Raw genomic sequence first — 17984 nt, 5'->3', positions numbered from 1 at the left:
GTTTCAGGTTTTACTCCGAGCAGTATTGGATACCTTGTGCCTATCGTCCACCGAGACGGACAGGGCAGAGACACATTGACTGAGGTTTTTGATTGAGCAGAGTCTTCACAGAGAGATTATCTTCTTCCACTCAATACTTACAATATAAATGCTATTATACCGTCTATGGTTTAGACCAGTGGTCACCAACCAAAAAGGTCTCTCACTGCTCGTCTAGACTCTACTGAAAAGTGAAGAACCTTTTACTCTCAATGGCCTTTTAAACGATATAACATCCCTCGATTGAATTGCTTCACTGTGGGTAGACGTCTAATGTCAGATGAATGGGATGATGATGATGATGATGCCAGATTGATTTCTTTACCTTCAGTGATAAGTATAACTTAAGTGATTAATATGATTTCAATGAAATGCAAGTGTATAGAGAAGTGCAAGTATAACAAGTATCATATTTACAATAAGAACACCTGAAATAGTTATTTAGTTAAAGATGTGACAGGAAGTTTTCTGTGAAAATCTATAGTTTTACACAGTAAGTATTTCATCTCAGTTGTTATCGATTGTACAGTCACTTAAAACACACAATGCCATCTCAAGTATTGTTATGATACAGTGTGTTTGATGTTTTATTAGTTGATATTGTTTTGTATACTCTTGTATATAGATGCACACTATATATACATCATCATACAGTATTTATAACCAGATGTATATTTACATTTGGTTGCATGTAGGTTAATTACACTTGAAAAAAGTCAAGGGAATAACTACGAGAGAATAACATGTGCTCACAAAATGCATGAAAATAATGTTTGAAAAATAGATGTAGTGTTTTATGAAGTTTTTAAAAAGGGTTTAATATTGAACATTTTTAATTGGAACCTTAAAAGCTTACTGCAACTTAGGTTCTCATTTAAATGTGTGTAAGTAAAAATTGCAATATATCCATCTGAAATGCTGTGATATCTTAAAAGAGAAATATTCCTCCTCTGTGTATGAGAGCTGACTGGATATACTATCAGTGTCCTCAGCTCAAAGACAAAGAGTAGCCTAAAAAGTTCACAAGAACGATATTTAAATCCAGCTCTGTTTAACTTTACTACATACTAATACAATATTAAGATTCCACTGATCTAGATCCCAAACTTCCTGTTCTGATCACTTCCTGTTGTTGCATCGGGCCACCTTCTGTGTGACTGGTCGCTTTCAGGTGAACTGTGGAGCTTCTGGTTTGAACTTTGACCTCACAGCTGAGCCACTCCTATGTTTCCTCATTGGCGAGCGTGGTGGCGCTACGTCTGATTGACACCCCGCTCAGCAAATCAGCTTCTTGTGCAGGCACGGAGGCGGGACTTCCCGTACAGTAGCTGCAAGAGGTCCATCATGGCGCTGACGCTGCTCGCTTGAGAGTTACAGTGCGAAACCCCGGAGAAGTCCAGCTAGTTCAAGTCGCTTCCAGTCACCGAGGGCACAATTACGCAGATTCACCGTCTGAAGCTGCTGGAGATGAAGGGGAAGGAGCGGTCGCCAGTGAAGAAACGCTCCCGGGCGCTGGAAGACAGCAGAGACCGAGGAGGGAGCCACCCGAGCGGCAAGAAGAGCGGCGCCCTGTCGACGGTCGGTAGCAACAACAGCAACGGCTCCATACACAGCGCTGTCTCCTCCAGGAGAAGTTTACACGGAGAGAAGAGAGACGCGAGGGACCCGGACGGACACAACTCCTCCGGAAGGAGCGGCAGCGGCTACGACTACCGAGTTATCCCGGGGAACAAGCCGCACGTTGCCGCTGACATCGCCGCGGAAGTAGCCAGATCCTCCGCCTCATCACGCTGCGAGCCGCGGCCTCCGTCGAACCCAGAAAGTGAGTACAAAACTCTGAAAATCAGCGAACTCGGCTCCCAGCTGAACGACGAGGAGATCGAGGACGGGCTGTTTCACGAGTTTACGAAGTTTGGGGACGTGAGTGTTAAGATGAGCCGAGAGAACGACGAGCGGGTGGCGCTAGTGAACTTCAGGAGGCCCGAGGACGCCCGGGCGGCCAAACACGCCCGCGGCAAACTGGTGCTGTACGACCGGCCCCTGAAGATAGAGACTGTGTACATGAACCGACGGAGGAGCCGCTCCCCTGTTTCAAAAGACAGTTTCCCCGCAGGACACAGGCACCTCCACTCCCAGAGACCGCTGTCCCCCACTGCTATGGGCTTCAGAGACTACCGGTTACAGCAGCTGGCGCTGGGCCGTCTCCCTGCTCCTCCACCACCTCCTCCTGTTCCTCCACCACCTCACCTCAGAGAGCTGGAGCGAGAGAGAGACTTTCCTGTGTACGAGGCCAGGAGCCGACCGCCCTTCGTCCCTGAAGCGGCTGTTTTCCGTGAAAAGGACCCGATGACCCCTGAGGATGACCAGAGGGCAAACAGGACGTTGTTTCTGGGCAACCTGGACGTCAGCGTGACGGAGAGTGACCTGAGGCGGGCGTTCGACAGGTTCGGGGTCATAACAGAGGTGGACATAAAGCGGGCTGTGAGAGGCCAGAGCAACACCTATGGGTTCATGAAGTTCGAGAACCTGGACATGGCTCACCGCGCCAAAGTAGCGATGTCAGGGAAAGTGGTGGGCCACAACCCGATAAAAATTGGCTATGGTAAGCCCACGCCCACTACTAGGCTATGGGTGGGGGGTCTTGGACCCTGGGTTCCGCTCGCTGCTCTTGCCAAGGAGTTTGACCGTTTTGGCACCATCAGGACCATAGACTACAGGAAAGGTGAGGTGTGGGCGTACATCCAGTACGAAAGCCTGGACGCGGCTCAGGCTGCATGTACTCACATGAGGGGCTTCCCTCTCGGCGGCCCTGACAGGAGACTCAGGGTGGACTTTGCCGAAACAGAAGTCCGCTATCAGCAGCAACAGTTTATGCAGCTTCCTCTGCCGCACTATGATTTAGTTTCTGAGCCCTTTGTCCACCGTCTCACTGAGCCGGTGAGAGTGAGAGACAGGTCCCCTCCACATCCCGCCCGCTTCAGAGACAGAGATCCGTATGCCACAGCTGAGTGGTCGGGCCTGGCTGTCCACGATAGGATGCGAGGACCAGCCTTCGATCCCATGGACCGCCTGGAGAGGCGTTCACGGGAGCCCTGGACAATAGAGCAAGAGCGGGAGCTGCAAAGCAGAGATCTGGGCCGCAAAAGGAGACATATGAACGACGGCTGGTGGTTGGAGCCTTCACCTGATGGCTGCGACTTTGGTCTGCGTCGGCATGGCAACTCCCTAGAACGAAGCCCAGAAGGGAGCAACCGAGATGGGGTGCGTCACGGTGACCCAGAACGCCTGCCTCGCCTCGGCAGACCCTCCCCTGTTAGAGAGAGGCAAAACACTCAGGACACCGGCTGTGGAGACAAGAGAAGGAGAACACTGAGCCCAACTGAGCCGGGCAAACGCAGAGCTAGTGACTCAGCCAAGAGCCCATTAAAGAAGGAGGTTCGCTCAGATCAACCCTCCTCTTCCTCAAAGACCAAGGGGACGGCTGAAGGACAGAAGCTGAGCCAGGTCTGGCAGGGTGTCCTCCTGCTGAAGAACAGCAGCTTCCCCACATCACTGCACCTGCTGGAGGGCGACATCGCAGTGGCCACCAGTCTTCTAGTGGACGGCTCAACTGGGGGTCAAGTGTCCCAGCTGAAGATCAGCCAGCGCCTGCGCCTGGACCAACCCAAGCTTGAGGAGGTCTCTCGTCGAATCAAGGCCACCAGCTCCAGCGGATACTCCATCCTCCTGGCCATGCCTGGAAAGGACGATGCCAGCAACCCCAACGAGAGACCACTGAAGAACCTGGTGTCCTACCTGACGCAGAAGGAGGCGGCCGGCATAATCAGCCTCCCTGTGGGGGGCAGCTGTGACAAGGACCACGGAGGAGTCCTTCATGCTTTCCCCCCATGTGAGTTCACGCGGCAGTTCATGGATCCCTCTGCCAAAGCTTTTGCCAAATCAGAGGACGACTACATGGTGATGGTCATTATCAGAGGAGCTTCATGAAAAAATGTATGAATATGTCTTTTCACACTCATGAACTGTTACACAGTGAGTTGGAAAAACAGGGAAATGACAGAGCAGGATAAGAGGAAATGACAGGGCTCAGATATTTATGTTCTCTATCCTGCAGAGTGGCCTGTTTCTCATCCTGTTGAAGGTTTATAGAAATGAAAGCTACTGAACAGGTCTTGACAAATTGATAGGTGTGATTATATAATACAGGTGACATGTTGCCTTCTGCTCCTCAATTACCGTATAAATGTACATTACTTGAAAGGTACTCTTCTGAAAGAGCAAGCTACAGTTCTGTGAATCATAACTATATGTTGCCTTATCCCATTCAAAAAGAGAGTTTTCTTATATAATTTCATGAATTGTTATTTAAACTCAAACAGCTTTATGATTTCATTTGATCTCTACTCAGCTTAGATTTATTCTTTCCCGTCTTGACAAAGATTTTTTGCAGTTTGGCTTCAAAGTAATTCAACTAATGTAAGTAGACATTTCCTCTAGCTTTACCCATGGCTCAATAATAACTTTTTGCTGACAAAGTAAGAACCTATTTCGTCATTCAGAGTTTCATTATGAGAGTTTGCTGTTTTTGTCACGTCTGGTAACTTCTGCTTAAAGCCACAGAAAATATGTAAAAGTCTTTATAGTTTTATAAGGTTTATAGTTTAAAACTGCAGTTATGTCAGTGCGCCTCTCTGAGCCACATCTGGAGGTTATATGACAGTACAAGATGAAATTAATTTAGTATTTGCCATCTGTTTTTCACAGTGTTCACTGAACATCCATGTGTATGGTGTGGACACAAGCAAAACGAGCCCGTACATTGTAATGCAGCCCAGCACAGTCCTCCAGCTAAAAACTAGAATATCGCTCAGAAGAGCACAAACCTCCGCCAAGGCCCAACAGTGCGGTTAAATCAAGCTGGACCGAATTGCTAACACTAACAGATCATCGGTTCCCTCAATATTCCAGTTTTTTTTCCATCATTGTAGATCTGTGTTTTATTCTCTAGTAAATTGGTGAAAAACCCCCCACTATCAATTGCAATTTAAAAGAAGGAAATGGAAAAACATCCCTGGGATCTTCCCCTTTGTCCAGATCTGCACCAATATTTAATGTGCTCTCTATTGGCTCATGTCCCAACCTTCATTCAAGTTTCGTGTAAATATTTTCAGTAGTTTTTGTGTAATCCTGCTACAAACAAATAGACAGGGGACAGGAAAACATCAGATCCTAGACGATGAAAATTGTCTTTTTGTAAACCTTGTCCAAATTTTTTTTTATAACTGCAGACTCCTCACTTCTGTACATATTGACATCATGGTTTAGTCTTGTTTTTTTGGTCTGCGTCAGCCTCCACGTATATTTATAACTGCTTATTTGGTTTATAAACCATATGTTGTCTTCAGATTGATGCTCTTTGTCACTGTTTTTTTAACTCTTTATCATGGCAGTAGAAGAAAAGCAGGAAATATTCATAGGAGAAACTCAAACCATCAAGAGGTTTAACTTATAATTTCAGCAATATTATAAGAGTTGACAAAACTTGCCAAAGTCTAAAGAAAATTTAATATTACCAGCTCTACTGGGCTAATACATACCATTAGTCCCTCATTCTGAAATGCATTGAAACTCAGGGTTCCTTTTTACTTGTGTCCTCTCCCATTGTCAGTGTTGTCCTATAAACATCGCACTCAATATGGTTGAACAGTTGTTTGATTGAATTCTACACTTGTTCTCTTGTTAAAAAAAACCCTATAACATTATAATCCACTGATTACACCAGTTACCCCAACAAAGCATGTACTGTTAAAAAGAGAGGATGTAACCTATAAATGAAGAGTTATATGTATTCCATGCACATTTCTAATAGCCGCTCCAAAGTCGATATGTTGAAAATACTTCCATGCTATCAGTGAACTTTCACCTTCTTCTGAAAGGACTGTGAATGATCCGTTTTTTGTGTTTTGATTTGAGTACTGTGTTTCAAATGGAGAAAAAGAAATGATGTGTGCTGTATACTCAGGATATCTGGAGAGACATGGAGAACATCAATGCTCATGGGCCTAAGAAGTATACGTAACTGTCAGGAAAAAAGAAACGCAAAGTGCATCACGCACTTGATAGATTTTTGTCTCAATAAATTCACCTTTTCGTGGGAAACACACGTGCCTCGGAAGACAGCTTTTGTGACCCTTTTCTGTTCTTGGAATTGTCTATCAAACTCAAAAGGCTTAATCACTTTGACAGCGGGATCCTGGAGAGGAAGTGTGAAAATCAAGTGACGGCAGCCTCTAAGTTCTTTGCTTTCATATTCATCATTTGTTGAATGACCTTTTGTGAAGAGGTTTTCGTGTGAAATTTGGCCGTTCTAGAAGCCTCTATGTCCGTGCGTCTGCGGAGGCAAAGATCAAGTCGCTGCATCTCTGCAGATAATGTGGCTTTTTCCTCAGTCACCTCTGGCCTGAGCTGTGGCTGACAACCAGCACTCGCCATGTTCTGACAAAATCCCAGAGGTCGTCTCCACCAGGCAGCCTCTCAGCGGAAGCAAGGCCCTGATCATCTTCCTCATCTGGCCCCTGCAAAGTGTCGGTTCAGCACAAGCTTGGGAAGGAAGTTAATTTATTTACTTGCTTGTTCTGGTGTTGGAGTTTGGAAGAGGAGCGCTGTGCTAGGGCCTGACGGAGAAAGAGCTTGCAACAGTGAGACTTAATGTGCCATAAAAAGGGAAGGAGAGAAAGCCCCACAGAGGAGAAATCGTTCCTCTACAGGGAATCTTAGTTGACGTGTTGATCTGATTTACATACTTTTCTGTGCCAAACTGCTTATGAAACCAAAGTAAGGAATCAGTCAGAGTCGGCACAGGATGAATCTCACCAAGAAAGATCTGCTACTACTCGTCACTGCTTCATCTCCAAACTGAAGGGACCAGAGCCGCTTCACTTCAGCCTCAGGTGATCACTCGATGCCACGGCCGGAGGTTTCCTGGAGGTTTCCTGGAGCGTTGGGAGCATAACTGGTTTGAGTCTCTCCGCGGCTGAACTTGCTCCTTTTCCAAAGGTAAAGTATTGAGATGACCTAATCGACTGACCCGGGTATGTATTCAAATGTTGAAGACCAATACCACTACACACTACAGGGACCAAAGCTGGTATGAGGGTGAACTGATGGTAGGAGTCCATTTATCATTTTACCTTTCTTCACATCTAACTTGCCCACTGGGTGTACTAGTTTCTGGGAGAAGCAAAATTAGCACAATCTCTTCATTGTTGGTCTCAAATGCACCAGCAGTTCATGGAGCATCTAATATAAATGTCAAGCAGACACACAAGTGGGTCATAGTCAGCATTGGAAAACGTTCTCTGATCAAGTAGACCTGAGACATTTAGCAAAACCAGTCTGTGAAAACCTGTTGAATAATAGAATGTACAGAAATACTTAATTAAGAGTGCTGTAACTAATTAACTGGATTATTATTACTACTATGTTTAACATCTAATATTGTAGCTGCTCAATTCTTTTTCATTTGTAATAGAAAAGTTCCATTATAAACCGATGGATATTTTCTTGTTTTTCATAAGCTGTCCCGTGGAATAAAACCCCTTTTCTCCAAAGGAGATATAATTGATTTTCCATGTAAAATCATTAAGAAAGTAACGTAAATATAGCAGTGAGGTCAATGTAGTGGAGCAGAGGAAAGTACATTTCCTTGTAACATTTAATTGACTGAAGTATAGAGCATCATAAAATGGAAAATACTCGTGAAGTCAGCGACAAGTCACATGAAAGTTGTGCTGTCACATCACTGAGTGTTCCACTACAAAATCAACACTAATCAATAATATTAGGTTTTCCACCATTGTTCCGTGTTATTCAGTATCACGTTCCAGTTTGAATAGAGATCTAAGACAATTTAAGGCGCCTGGCCGAAACTCAAGAGGCATCATCGTCCTATTAATTACTTCAGTGTCAAAAAATAGGTTTTAACATTGAGAGGAAATGGAAACATGCATCTGGAAATCGGAATAATTAAAGCTTTCTTTGAATTCATGGTTTGGATCAATATCTTGATATAATGTTTGAAAAGTCTTATCCATTAAATCCAGTTCTTTACTTTTTACACTAGGAAGTTCATGCACAAAAACATATACTGTCCCACTGACCCTTCACTGCTGTGCATGAATCATTTTTTTTAATTTGAAATTTAATTCTTGTGGACCAAACAGTGTTTGGGATTCCTCTCATATGAAACCTATGTGTTATTAAACTGTTGAGTATTTCAGGGAATTGTCTCAATACAGGAGGAGATGAAGAAAGAAAACTTGTCTCATGTTGTCTCTGTGAAAGACTCATATTTACCCACAGTATGAACTGAGCACATGAAAGGGATTCATCATCAGACAAGAGAAAGTCATTTGGTGAGTACAATTCAGATATGCACTTTTCATATTTATACCTTGAATCATAATAAATATTTAAATTGTATCAATGTGTTTTTAAATAAAGGCAACAATTTTTTTTTCACTCTTGCGTCTTGTTTTCCTGGATCGTTCTTCCTGTTTCAGTGAAAGTGGGAGTTGGGGTGTGTAAAGAAATTAACGGTCTGTTCCGGTTTACAGGCTCTGTCCTCTAGAGGGCAGAGTGATCTCACACTACCAGAGCACATGAACAGAGGATAAGCTTAGAGGAGGAAATGAGATAGTATCAGCATTTGTTTCACAAGTAGTTCATGGTCAACAGCGGAGAAATTCATGAAAAGAAAATAAAAAAATAATTTTGTGTCTATACCTTGATGTTTTTAATATAATATTCTCTGATTGATATTTCTTAAAACAAGGACACTTGGTATAAATAAGTCAATTCAAAGAATTCCTATTAATGGGGGAAACAAATCATTAATTAATAAAAAAATTTAATTAAACAAATTGCTTGTTGTTGGGGATACTTTTCAGAAAACATCAATGAAGCTCAAGATTTCTTTCATAAGTAGAAGATACCATCATCTAAACAAAGACATTGTGTCATAGTCTGTAAACAGTAGAGAAGCCTCACTTAAAGATGATGTATAAGATCTTGGACATGCAGTAACAACATCTTGATGATGATCATTGAGCATCAAGCATTTGATTGATTTGTTCATCAGGTGACACTTGCTGCAGTTTGTCCATAGATACCGGAAGAGTAACACACTCTTTGGATGTTTAACAAACAACCAGCTATTTTTTAAGTCTGTTCATCTGTCCAACACTTATTTCATCATTTTACGCCCTGCTACTGCTTATTGTAAGTGGTGCTATGGCTTCCAACATTTTTTGCACTCTGGGACGCTGTAAATACAACTGACCACGGTTCTCCAGCAGCTACAAGTCTTCTTTTTTTTTTTCTCAACCAAGTGACCAGATGAGCACGAAAACAACTCCGACCATGCATGAGATGAAACACGTTCCTGACATTTTCTGGCTCAGCTGCACTTGAATCTCCTCCAGGATAAAAGTCCTTATTAGGCTAAGATATGAGGTCTGACGTGTAAGCTGAGAAGTTTGTGGGTTGTGCAAAATGTTTTGCTAAATTGAGCTGAAATGATGAATGAGCTCCAGGATTTATGTGGTGACCAGGGACCCAGTTTGCAGAGAGGGAAGTAAATCCAGGCAGCTGCTGGAGCAGAGAGGCCTGGGCGAAGAGAACAGCAGAAAGTTTCCATAAAACCCTTCAGCAAAGTCTATACTCAGGAATGAGCAGTGTGCTGCACATGACCTTTGACCCCCACTGAGGGAGCCGGAAACCACTCTACACTTCATCAGGCAGCTGTGAAATACACAAACTAAATAATCTTATCCTGGTCACAGAGATAATACGATGACTCCGTCCGCAATACATTAAGTTCACTTGGAGACTCTGACCTGTGGATTCCTTTACATACATACATACATATTTTCATTTTTTTAACACAAAATGCAAAAACACAAAATCAATGTCAATATTTTTGAATTGAGAATATTTGCACATTGACAGTCTTCACAACAACGACTGACTTATGAAAGGAGAAAGAAATGAACAGCACTCTCTCACCTGTCTCTCTTTCTCTTGCTCCCTCTATCTATCTCAATAGCTCACACTTTTACCCACCCACATCAGTGGATTAGCAGCAGAGTGCACACGATGTGACTCCATCAAGGTGATGACATCCATGACAAACCTCTGATGTATCATTATCACCAAGGTTTGATTGTGGTTTCAGTTTCATGTAAAATTTTACACATACAAAAGTATAAAAAGTCGATATATAATTATGCTGTTGAATAAGTTATGTCTACATGGATCAGCAGGTTTTCGCATTACTGAAACAGAGGCAGTTTTCCTGGGATCTGTGGCCTGAGATTGGAATTTCAGTTTGTCATTCCCAAGCATGTCTCTTAAACGGACGACCACCTATCTTTGAAACAACAATCTTTTTATAAACAGTCATTATGGTTTAGCAACACTGAGGAATCAGGAATAAATTTCCCTTAGAACATGTTCTCCATGTACCTGAGCAGGTGAAACTCCTCGTTTGAGCCACAGACCACAACCATATGTGTATTAATCAAATAAATTAAAGTGCTTCAGTTTTAACTGCATTAAATAGAAGAATATGTTTAACGCTTGTTGCAATTAATTTCTGTGCCTCTAGAGGCACTGGTCCCTTACGTCGCACAGGAAGTATTAACTCTATCACACCATGAACCTATGGAGAGTCCACATATAAGGTGTTTTCATTTTCCAATAAAAAAAAAAAAAAAAGTAGTTCCTACTTAATAAATTATATTATTTGGAGATCTGGTCAATACTTCTACCCTGTCTTAGCATCTCTATTAATTGACACACTGTTGATTCCTCTGGAGGAGCTCCACGATGCTCCAGGATCAATGTGAAGGTGATTCTCCATTATGTATAAGACTGTAAGTAACCACTAGATGGCGCAGGACACACTAACGTCCATGTGATTCTCCTGGGAGGGGACCGAGGAGAGGATGAGTCATCTTACTTAGAATTCAGGCTTTAAAAAACACAGAGTCTGATGCCAGTCATTCACTGTCAGCAGGTGCTGACTTACATTCATACCATCTGTGTGTGAAGTGTACAGATCTGAGGCTTTTCTTTAGGCTCCAGCATTCACTCTAATTATAATCTGTGATTTAATATTCAAAGGGGATGAGTCACTCGTCTCTTTTCCATTTAAACATGTGAACAAACACAGATCAGTTATTAACCCCCTCTGCCCCCTGCACACAGTTTGATTTGATTTTCCATTCCTGTTAATGAGGAAATACGTTCTGCATCCCTGTATTGTTGTGCTGCTTTTTCCAAATGGTTACATCTAGGTACACACACCTGGCTGGTGACGCGTGCATTATGGGTAAACATGGTAACATGAGACGGTCGATACTGGAGCAGGGAGCGTGGGCATCAGTGCAAACCTCTCCTCTTCAATCATTCATCCAGCAGAGGAGTCACAGGGCAGTGGGTGAGGTTTCACACTGCAGCATCTGTCACAACGACGGACCAACGACCACGGACAGATAATGCTCTGCGGCTTCTCAAATGTAAAGGAAGAGTAGCTTGTTTCACATAATATTTATACTGGTTTTAACTAAAGAACATGAACGTTTTCTGGCACAAAACCAGGTAACTTCAACATATTGATGATAAAACATCTGTCCTGACACTTACCATTTAGACTATGACTACTCATCATCTTTAACTAATTCAAACCTGGTTAAAGCCAACATTAAAAGGCGATATACACCTCTTTTCTTGCAGGGCCGCACTTCTATACAAAGGCTTCTTCACTGTTCAATGAAGAAATGTGATTGTGTATGATCTACACAATGACAGGCAAGTTTATGCCTATTGCTACAACTACACGACCGATGTTTTGACTTCAGGTTGTCTGAGGCCAATATATTATTTATGCAGTTGACTGTTCTGAAGCAAGCACACTCCTGCTCGTGCTGTTTTAGGGAGATCCTGTGGCCAACTATCCAAATAAGGCTGAAAAGCCAACATCAACAAGTGTTGCAGAGGAAAGTGGGTCTGATGGACGGTTGCTGTAAATATGACTCCCTGCATGAACACTTCTCGCTCCAGCGATCTGTGTGGTCTCCCATTTCACCCTCAAGTGAACAAGGCCAAGTCATTAGTCTAAAACACAAACTGAAGCCAGGTGGGAGCGCCACTGAATTAAATAATAAGGAGACTGACACCAGTATGTATGCAGTTAAAAAAAAAGAAGTGATAAAAAGATTAATAAAAACAAAGCTACAGTCAGTGAGTGGATAGCTTAGCTTAGCTCAAAGACTAGAAACAGCCAGCTCAGTTCTGTCTAACAGAGATAATCCAATAACAAGCACCTTTAAAACTCACTTATTAACACATCAAACGTAGTATAAATGCTCGACCAATCGTGAGTCAGTATCAGCTGTCAATCATTGTATTACACCTCATTTGTTTGGCATCAAATAACTATTTAAAATCGAATTAGCGGAAACAATCACCAGTATGTTAATAACCTAAAATGTCCCAAAACATCTTTGAGAAAAATGTGTTTGTCAACTATCTTGGCTTTTTAGTTGTGTTCATGTTCCATCCATTAACACGGAGGGGGCAGGGCTTATGACCCATACAGTGACCAGCCACTAGACGCAGTGGCTTCACTTTTGGGGAGCCATCATGCTGTCCATCTTTATAAACAGTTTATCATCAGACAGAGCAAGGCTAGCTGTATCCAGTCTTTATGCTAAGCTAATATTACAGGCCTTAGATTTATAAGGCCTTTAGATATTTAGATATTTTTTTATTATCTAACTGCAGCTGTGACAGATTCATTCATCAGTGTATTAATGGCACTCAGTTTTTGTTGACATGAAGTTTATGAAATACAGGATCAATACATTAAAAGACGAAGTACAATACAACAATAATTTAACAGCAGTCTGTATACAGGATTGCATATATTAAAATATAAGTTTGTGTCTCAACACAGAAATAGACAGTAGGTAAGCTCAACTTAGTAAAGACATTATAACTGTACTGACTGTAAACACTGAACATGTAGGTTATTAATGTATGTTTGCAAATAAATCTTTGGTTTTAGGAGAAGTATGGACATTAGCATAGAGTAGATGGGTCCCTATGAGAGATATAAGGTTTCTCAGCATGTCAAGCTACATTATTTTACAGTCAGTTCCATAAGCTTTGAATGAAGGTGTAGAATCACCCAAATTATTTTTGAAAAAGCACAAAGAGAACTGAGAGGATGACAGTATTGTTCCTTCAAAATAAAAGTACTGTCAATTGCTACATCCATTATCTAGGGGAGTTTCATTATGCATTAAGTTTTGTGACACATTTTTTTTACCTGATTTACATGTGTTCATACCAAATGGAAAGCAGCATTCGTATCGACACCATTATTAACACCTCTAAAGTCAAGAATTTAAAAGCATTTTCAATAGAACTAAAAGTGCAACCTCTATATTTACATTTCAGCTGTGTCCGGCTGCCTGTGTGCTGGCCTGGCTACAAGCTGCTATTCCTGACTGTGTTTATGAGACTTCTGGCTGGCAGGCTGGCATTTTACTGATTTGCTCTGGGTTGGGCACTAATGCCCAGAAGCATTCAGTAGATGGTACTCGCTCTCAGTTGTCTCCCCTGGGTTGGTCCTCCTGCCTGGCTGCTATTAACTATCCAATATGGAAGGGTGTATGTTTATGTTGCTGGTCTGAATGTCGCTCTCACCATAACATATTATCCTAACTGCAATATAACAGTAGATATTATATTTGAAATTCCAGCCCAAACCAAAACTTGTCATTATAATGTTATTGAAAATTTGAACCTTAACAATTTTAAATGTTCAATCTGGATCAGTGGTTCTCGACCTGGTTGTCCAGACCTCTACAAGGGATCTTGAGATAAGTGTAATAGTCACTGTACCATGATTAGTGAAATATGAGACAAACATTATTATCTATAAAATGATTCCTATTCTTCAGACTCTTATCTTATCATTGGCTCTTTCTTGTGAAACATTGACTGGTTGTGCCTCTTCAGGCTTCTAAAAATGACCCGGGTCAGGCAATCTGAGAAGGGAAAATCACTCTGATTAGGTTAATTACAACTCGTCCGTCCTGTAATTACTGGTTGCTGGATTGTGTTACGAGATCAGAAGCAGAACCGACTGGGAAACTCTGTACCGGAGAAGCAAGGCTGAAATGTGTCGTCAGTCGCTGCATTAACAGAGACCATCTTTATTGACTTGTGGAATGTGATTTAAATAAGCTTCAGTTTATTACGATGGTTATATATATATTTGTAACTCTAAACTGTCTCTGCATACTCTCTGAATCCACTAACATGTCAGTTTACAAAGAAACTGCCTCTTTGTACCTAGATCTGCACAATAGATCTCATCAATATTCAAATATGTTCCTTTGTTCATTATTTTTACAGCAAATATGGAATGCAGCATTATATTATTATATATTAGTTACATAGATGGCTAAACTTAATTTGTCATGTGATTTTGTCTGTAAATAGTTAGTAGTTATGTTTAAATTGATGTAAACGAAAAGATATCAGTTTAACTAATACCTACAGTGTGTATGATGTCAATGATCAATAGGAATAACTGCCACAGCAATACATATAATCTGCTGGTTTTTAAAACAGACTTGCATACAAGGTTTAAGGATTCAGAAACCCTTCAACTGGAGCACTAAATCTAAAACAATTTAAAATGGTAAAATTGCATAAGAGTAATCCTAACAGTATCACGTCCTGTAAGTGCTGAACAAACCAAACAGGAATGTAAAATGAAGAATAAATAATCACATTTATATTTATAATTGTTTCTATATCACGCAGCAGCTTCTGTCAGACAACTTTAAAACTCTGTGTAACTTTTATCTAATAATAACATAGAGCATATTTTCATGCTGTGAGTAACTGGGGTTGATGGTTACTTTTTTTTCTCAATCAAGGACTTAAGTGAAAGCTAAATTCAAACTCCTCCATTACAACTTGCATAGCGATTCCTTGCAGGTTCAGCCAATGAAAGCAATAGTTGCAATTTTGTAAATATCATTTGCATTGAAAGAATATGCTTCATGTTTTGTGTCTTCAAAAATACCACTCTTGCGATGTCAAATTAAATGTTTCGCTAAATATTTTTAAGCATTAACAGAATGCTTTGGGGTATTTTTTTTTTTTCACCGCACCGATAATCTTTTCTTTCTTTTTTAATCAATGATACATGCTACTGAAACACTGCCGCTGACCATGAGAGACAGAGCTTTGGCTTTGTTTGGAAGATGCCAATGTTTGAGTCCTGCACAGCCGTGTGGATGAAGCCCTCACAGCACCATGGGGGTATCGGAGCACACGGAGCTGACCGACTCTGCGTCGGACCTCCTTCTCTCCTTGCTCTCCCCGTGCCAATCCTCGTCCTCCTCACCTATTGGATTCAACCTCCCATTCTGCTCCAGCTGGTCCTTGATATCTGGGAAGCCCACATGTCTGTAGCTAAAGCCACCTTCAACTCGCTCTTGCCCCGTCTCATTGTGTGCTTGAGAGACGCTGACAGTTGAAGAATGGAGGCTGTCACAGGGGTCGTTCTTCTCCAGGCCCTGACCCGGACAACAAGCGCAGCGACAGGGTGTGAGGTAGAGGTAGATTAGAACCATAACAGCACTGACCAGACATGCTACGAGGGTGGTGTAGGCCGTCTTCATGTTCTCCATGCCACCACTCATGGTGGAGTTAAACACCACTACAGTCACATACAGCGTCTCATTGACGGAGTCACTTGTGGCATAGCAGGTGTAGACCCCGGAGTCCTCTGCACTCAGGGGCCCGATCTGGAGGTTGCCGTCAGGACGCTTCACAGCAGTAGTGTTTGCTTTAAGAGACAGTGGGATGTTTCCAGGCAGTGCCCATCTCTTAGTCATATCCTTCTTCCTGGTATCACAGTCCAGCACGAGGAACTGGTCCAGATAAGCTTCTTCGTCCAAAAGTTTGGCCTCACTGCAGTTCAAATGGACCTTGTTCAGATCCAGTATGGCCATTCTCTCTTTCTGCTGCCCTGGTAACACACAAGTGTGGCTGCTCCTGAAGTCAATAGCGGAGCTGAGCTCCTTGAGGCACCAGCGTGCCACCACTTCATACAGCTCACAGCTGCAGGGCAAAGAGTTGTTGTGGAAGTACAGGCCATTCTTTATCCAGGCTGGCAGGGCCTGAAGCTCGTGCAAGGGCAGGACTTTGATGCGGTTGGAGGAAACATCCAGCAGTCTGAGAGTTTCCAGCCGGCTCCGCTCCTTCACCAGCTCCAGGGGGAAGCGTGAGATCAGGTTGTGGCTCAGGTAGAGCTTCTGCAGCATGATGAGGCTCGAGAAAGCGGAGCGATCGATCTGAGAGATGCAGTTGTTGTAAAGCAGCAGCACCTCCAGGTTCACCAGCGGCTCGAAAATGACCTCATCCAGCAGGCGGAGGCGATTGGATGAAAGGTCCAGGTACTGAACCTTTGTCACGGACACAAATGCCTCGGAGGACAGAAAAGTGATGCCGTTGTTGTTGAGCAGCAGAGTGTGCAGCCTGCTGAGTTTGACGGAGGTCCACTCGGCACGGAGCTTGGTGATGGAGTTGAAGCTGACGTCCAGGACGGCTGTGTATTCTGGAAGAGCGATGGGGACGTAGGACAGGTTGCTCTTGGAGCAGCTAACAATGTTGCTGGCGCACACGCAGGTCTTGTGGCAGTCCAGGGGGCTTCCCATGAACTGTGCACTGACTCTTACTGTTGGTAGCAGCAAAGCAAAAGGCAAGACCGTGATCAAGCTCCTCGTTCTGAGCACTGCCTCTGCGACGCGTAGGGAGATGCAGAGGGAGTCCCCCATCGTGTCAGGATAACAAACTGTAGGAGTGTGGACCTGCTGCGCCGAGTCGTCACAGTGGAGAGCTGTGAAGCTGTGGGGACATATTCAAAAGACAAACGTAAATCATCTCTGCTGTGAGGGCTATGTGAGATAATGAACCTGCAGATGGAGATGCCTGCAGGTGCACTGCAGCAGCCTGCAAGTCACTGTTGAAAAGTTGTGGCTGCTCAGCAGAAAATACCAATGTCAACCAATGAGTGTTATTAAATCAAGCCATCAAATTAACATCCAACGATCATTAACATACACGTTTGTTTCAATTGCCTCCTCCCATCACCTTCCTCTGTCAGGATTTAATTTAATTTAACATTGATCCCAGCGGACTGAAGCGTCCCGCCCACTGCTTCACCTGTTTACAGCCGGTTTCCAAAGATCCGATCAGAGGAGCAGGGACCAGGGAGGAGGAGGAAGAGGAGGGCTGGTCTGGGAGCGGGGGTCTTCAGCGGCCCAGTCTCGGAGATGATCCACAACAGGACAGCGTCATCCTCCTCTTCATCGCAGCAGCAGCAGCAGCAGTAGCAGCAGATCCGCGGAGCTCACTGGTCCCTCCTGCCTGTCATCCTCCTCCTGACGAACACACACGGTGCTCGGTGACGAGGGAACCATGTGATCGATGATCTGAGGGGCGCTCGCTGCACAGCGGAGCAGGGGGTGTGTCACATCCAACACCAACCCTCTATTTACACTGTAACACTAGTGCAAAACACACACATGACCGTAACATTATAAAGGATACAGCATGTGTATGATAACAGTGTATGGAATACTCTATAATAATAATAATAATAATAATAATAATACATAATAATAATAAAGACTGTAACATAATAAATTATTCAAAAGTAAATTTAAAATAATAGAAGTGTGTACATTTAAAAAAACGTTTAGGGTCAACATCGTCTCATCCATATGAAGCAGTTGCCGAAATATTTTTAAAGTGCTCCTTGTTCAAGCATTCTTTGTAAACAATTCTTAATAAAT

General features: G+C 42.9%; 2 protein-coding genes across 2 annotated transcripts; one reads left to right on the top strand and one right to left on the bottom strand.

Moving 5' to 3' along the window:
• Nucleotides 1-1132: 1132 nt before the first annotated feature.
• On the top strand, nt 1133-8559 carry LOC133966484 (RNA-binding protein 15-like). Its single transcript, XM_062401438.1, has one exon. It carries the CDS (start codon nt 1507-1509, stop codon nt 4024-4026), a length of 2520 nt encoding a protein of 839 aa, XP_062257422.1. The 5' UTR covers nt 1133-1506; the 3' UTR covers nt 4027-8559.
• Nucleotides 8560-12936: 4377 nt separating this feature from the next.
• Nucleotides 12937-17629, bottom strand: LOC133966475 (amphoterin-induced protein 1-like). The gene is made up of 2 exons (XM_062401425.1): nt 17353-17629; nt 12937-17034 (listed from the first exon to the last, which is right to left on the bottom strand). The coding sequence occupies exon 2, from the start codon at nt 16962-16964 to the stop codon at nt 15429-15431; it is 1536 nt and encodes a 511-aa protein (XP_062257409.1). The 5' UTR covers nt 16965-17034; nt 17353-17629; the 3' UTR covers nt 12937-15428.
• Nucleotides 17630-17984: the final 355 nt, after the last annotated feature.

The sequence above is a fragment of the Platichthys flesus genome, chromosome 2, assembly GCF_949316205.1.
Source record: "Platichthys flesus chromosome 2, fPlaFle2.1, whole genome shotgun sequence".
Taxonomy (NCBI): domain Eukaryota; kingdom Metazoa; phylum Chordata; class Actinopteri; order Pleuronectiformes; family Pleuronectidae; genus Platichthys; species Platichthys flesus.
Note: the sequence above shows the minus strand (reverse complement) of the source record. Positions and strands in the feature narration are given on the sequence as shown.

Bases quoted from the DNA above. Each gene is read 5' to 3' on its own strand.
- LOC133966484 (XM_062401438.1), top strand. From the start codon at position 1,507: ATGAAGGGGAAGGAGCGGTCGCCAGTGAAGAAACGCTCCCGGGCGCTG.
- LOC133966475 (XM_062401425.1), bottom strand. From the start codon at position 16,964: ATGGGGGACTCCCTCTGCATCTCCCTACGCGTCGCAGAGGCAGTGCTC.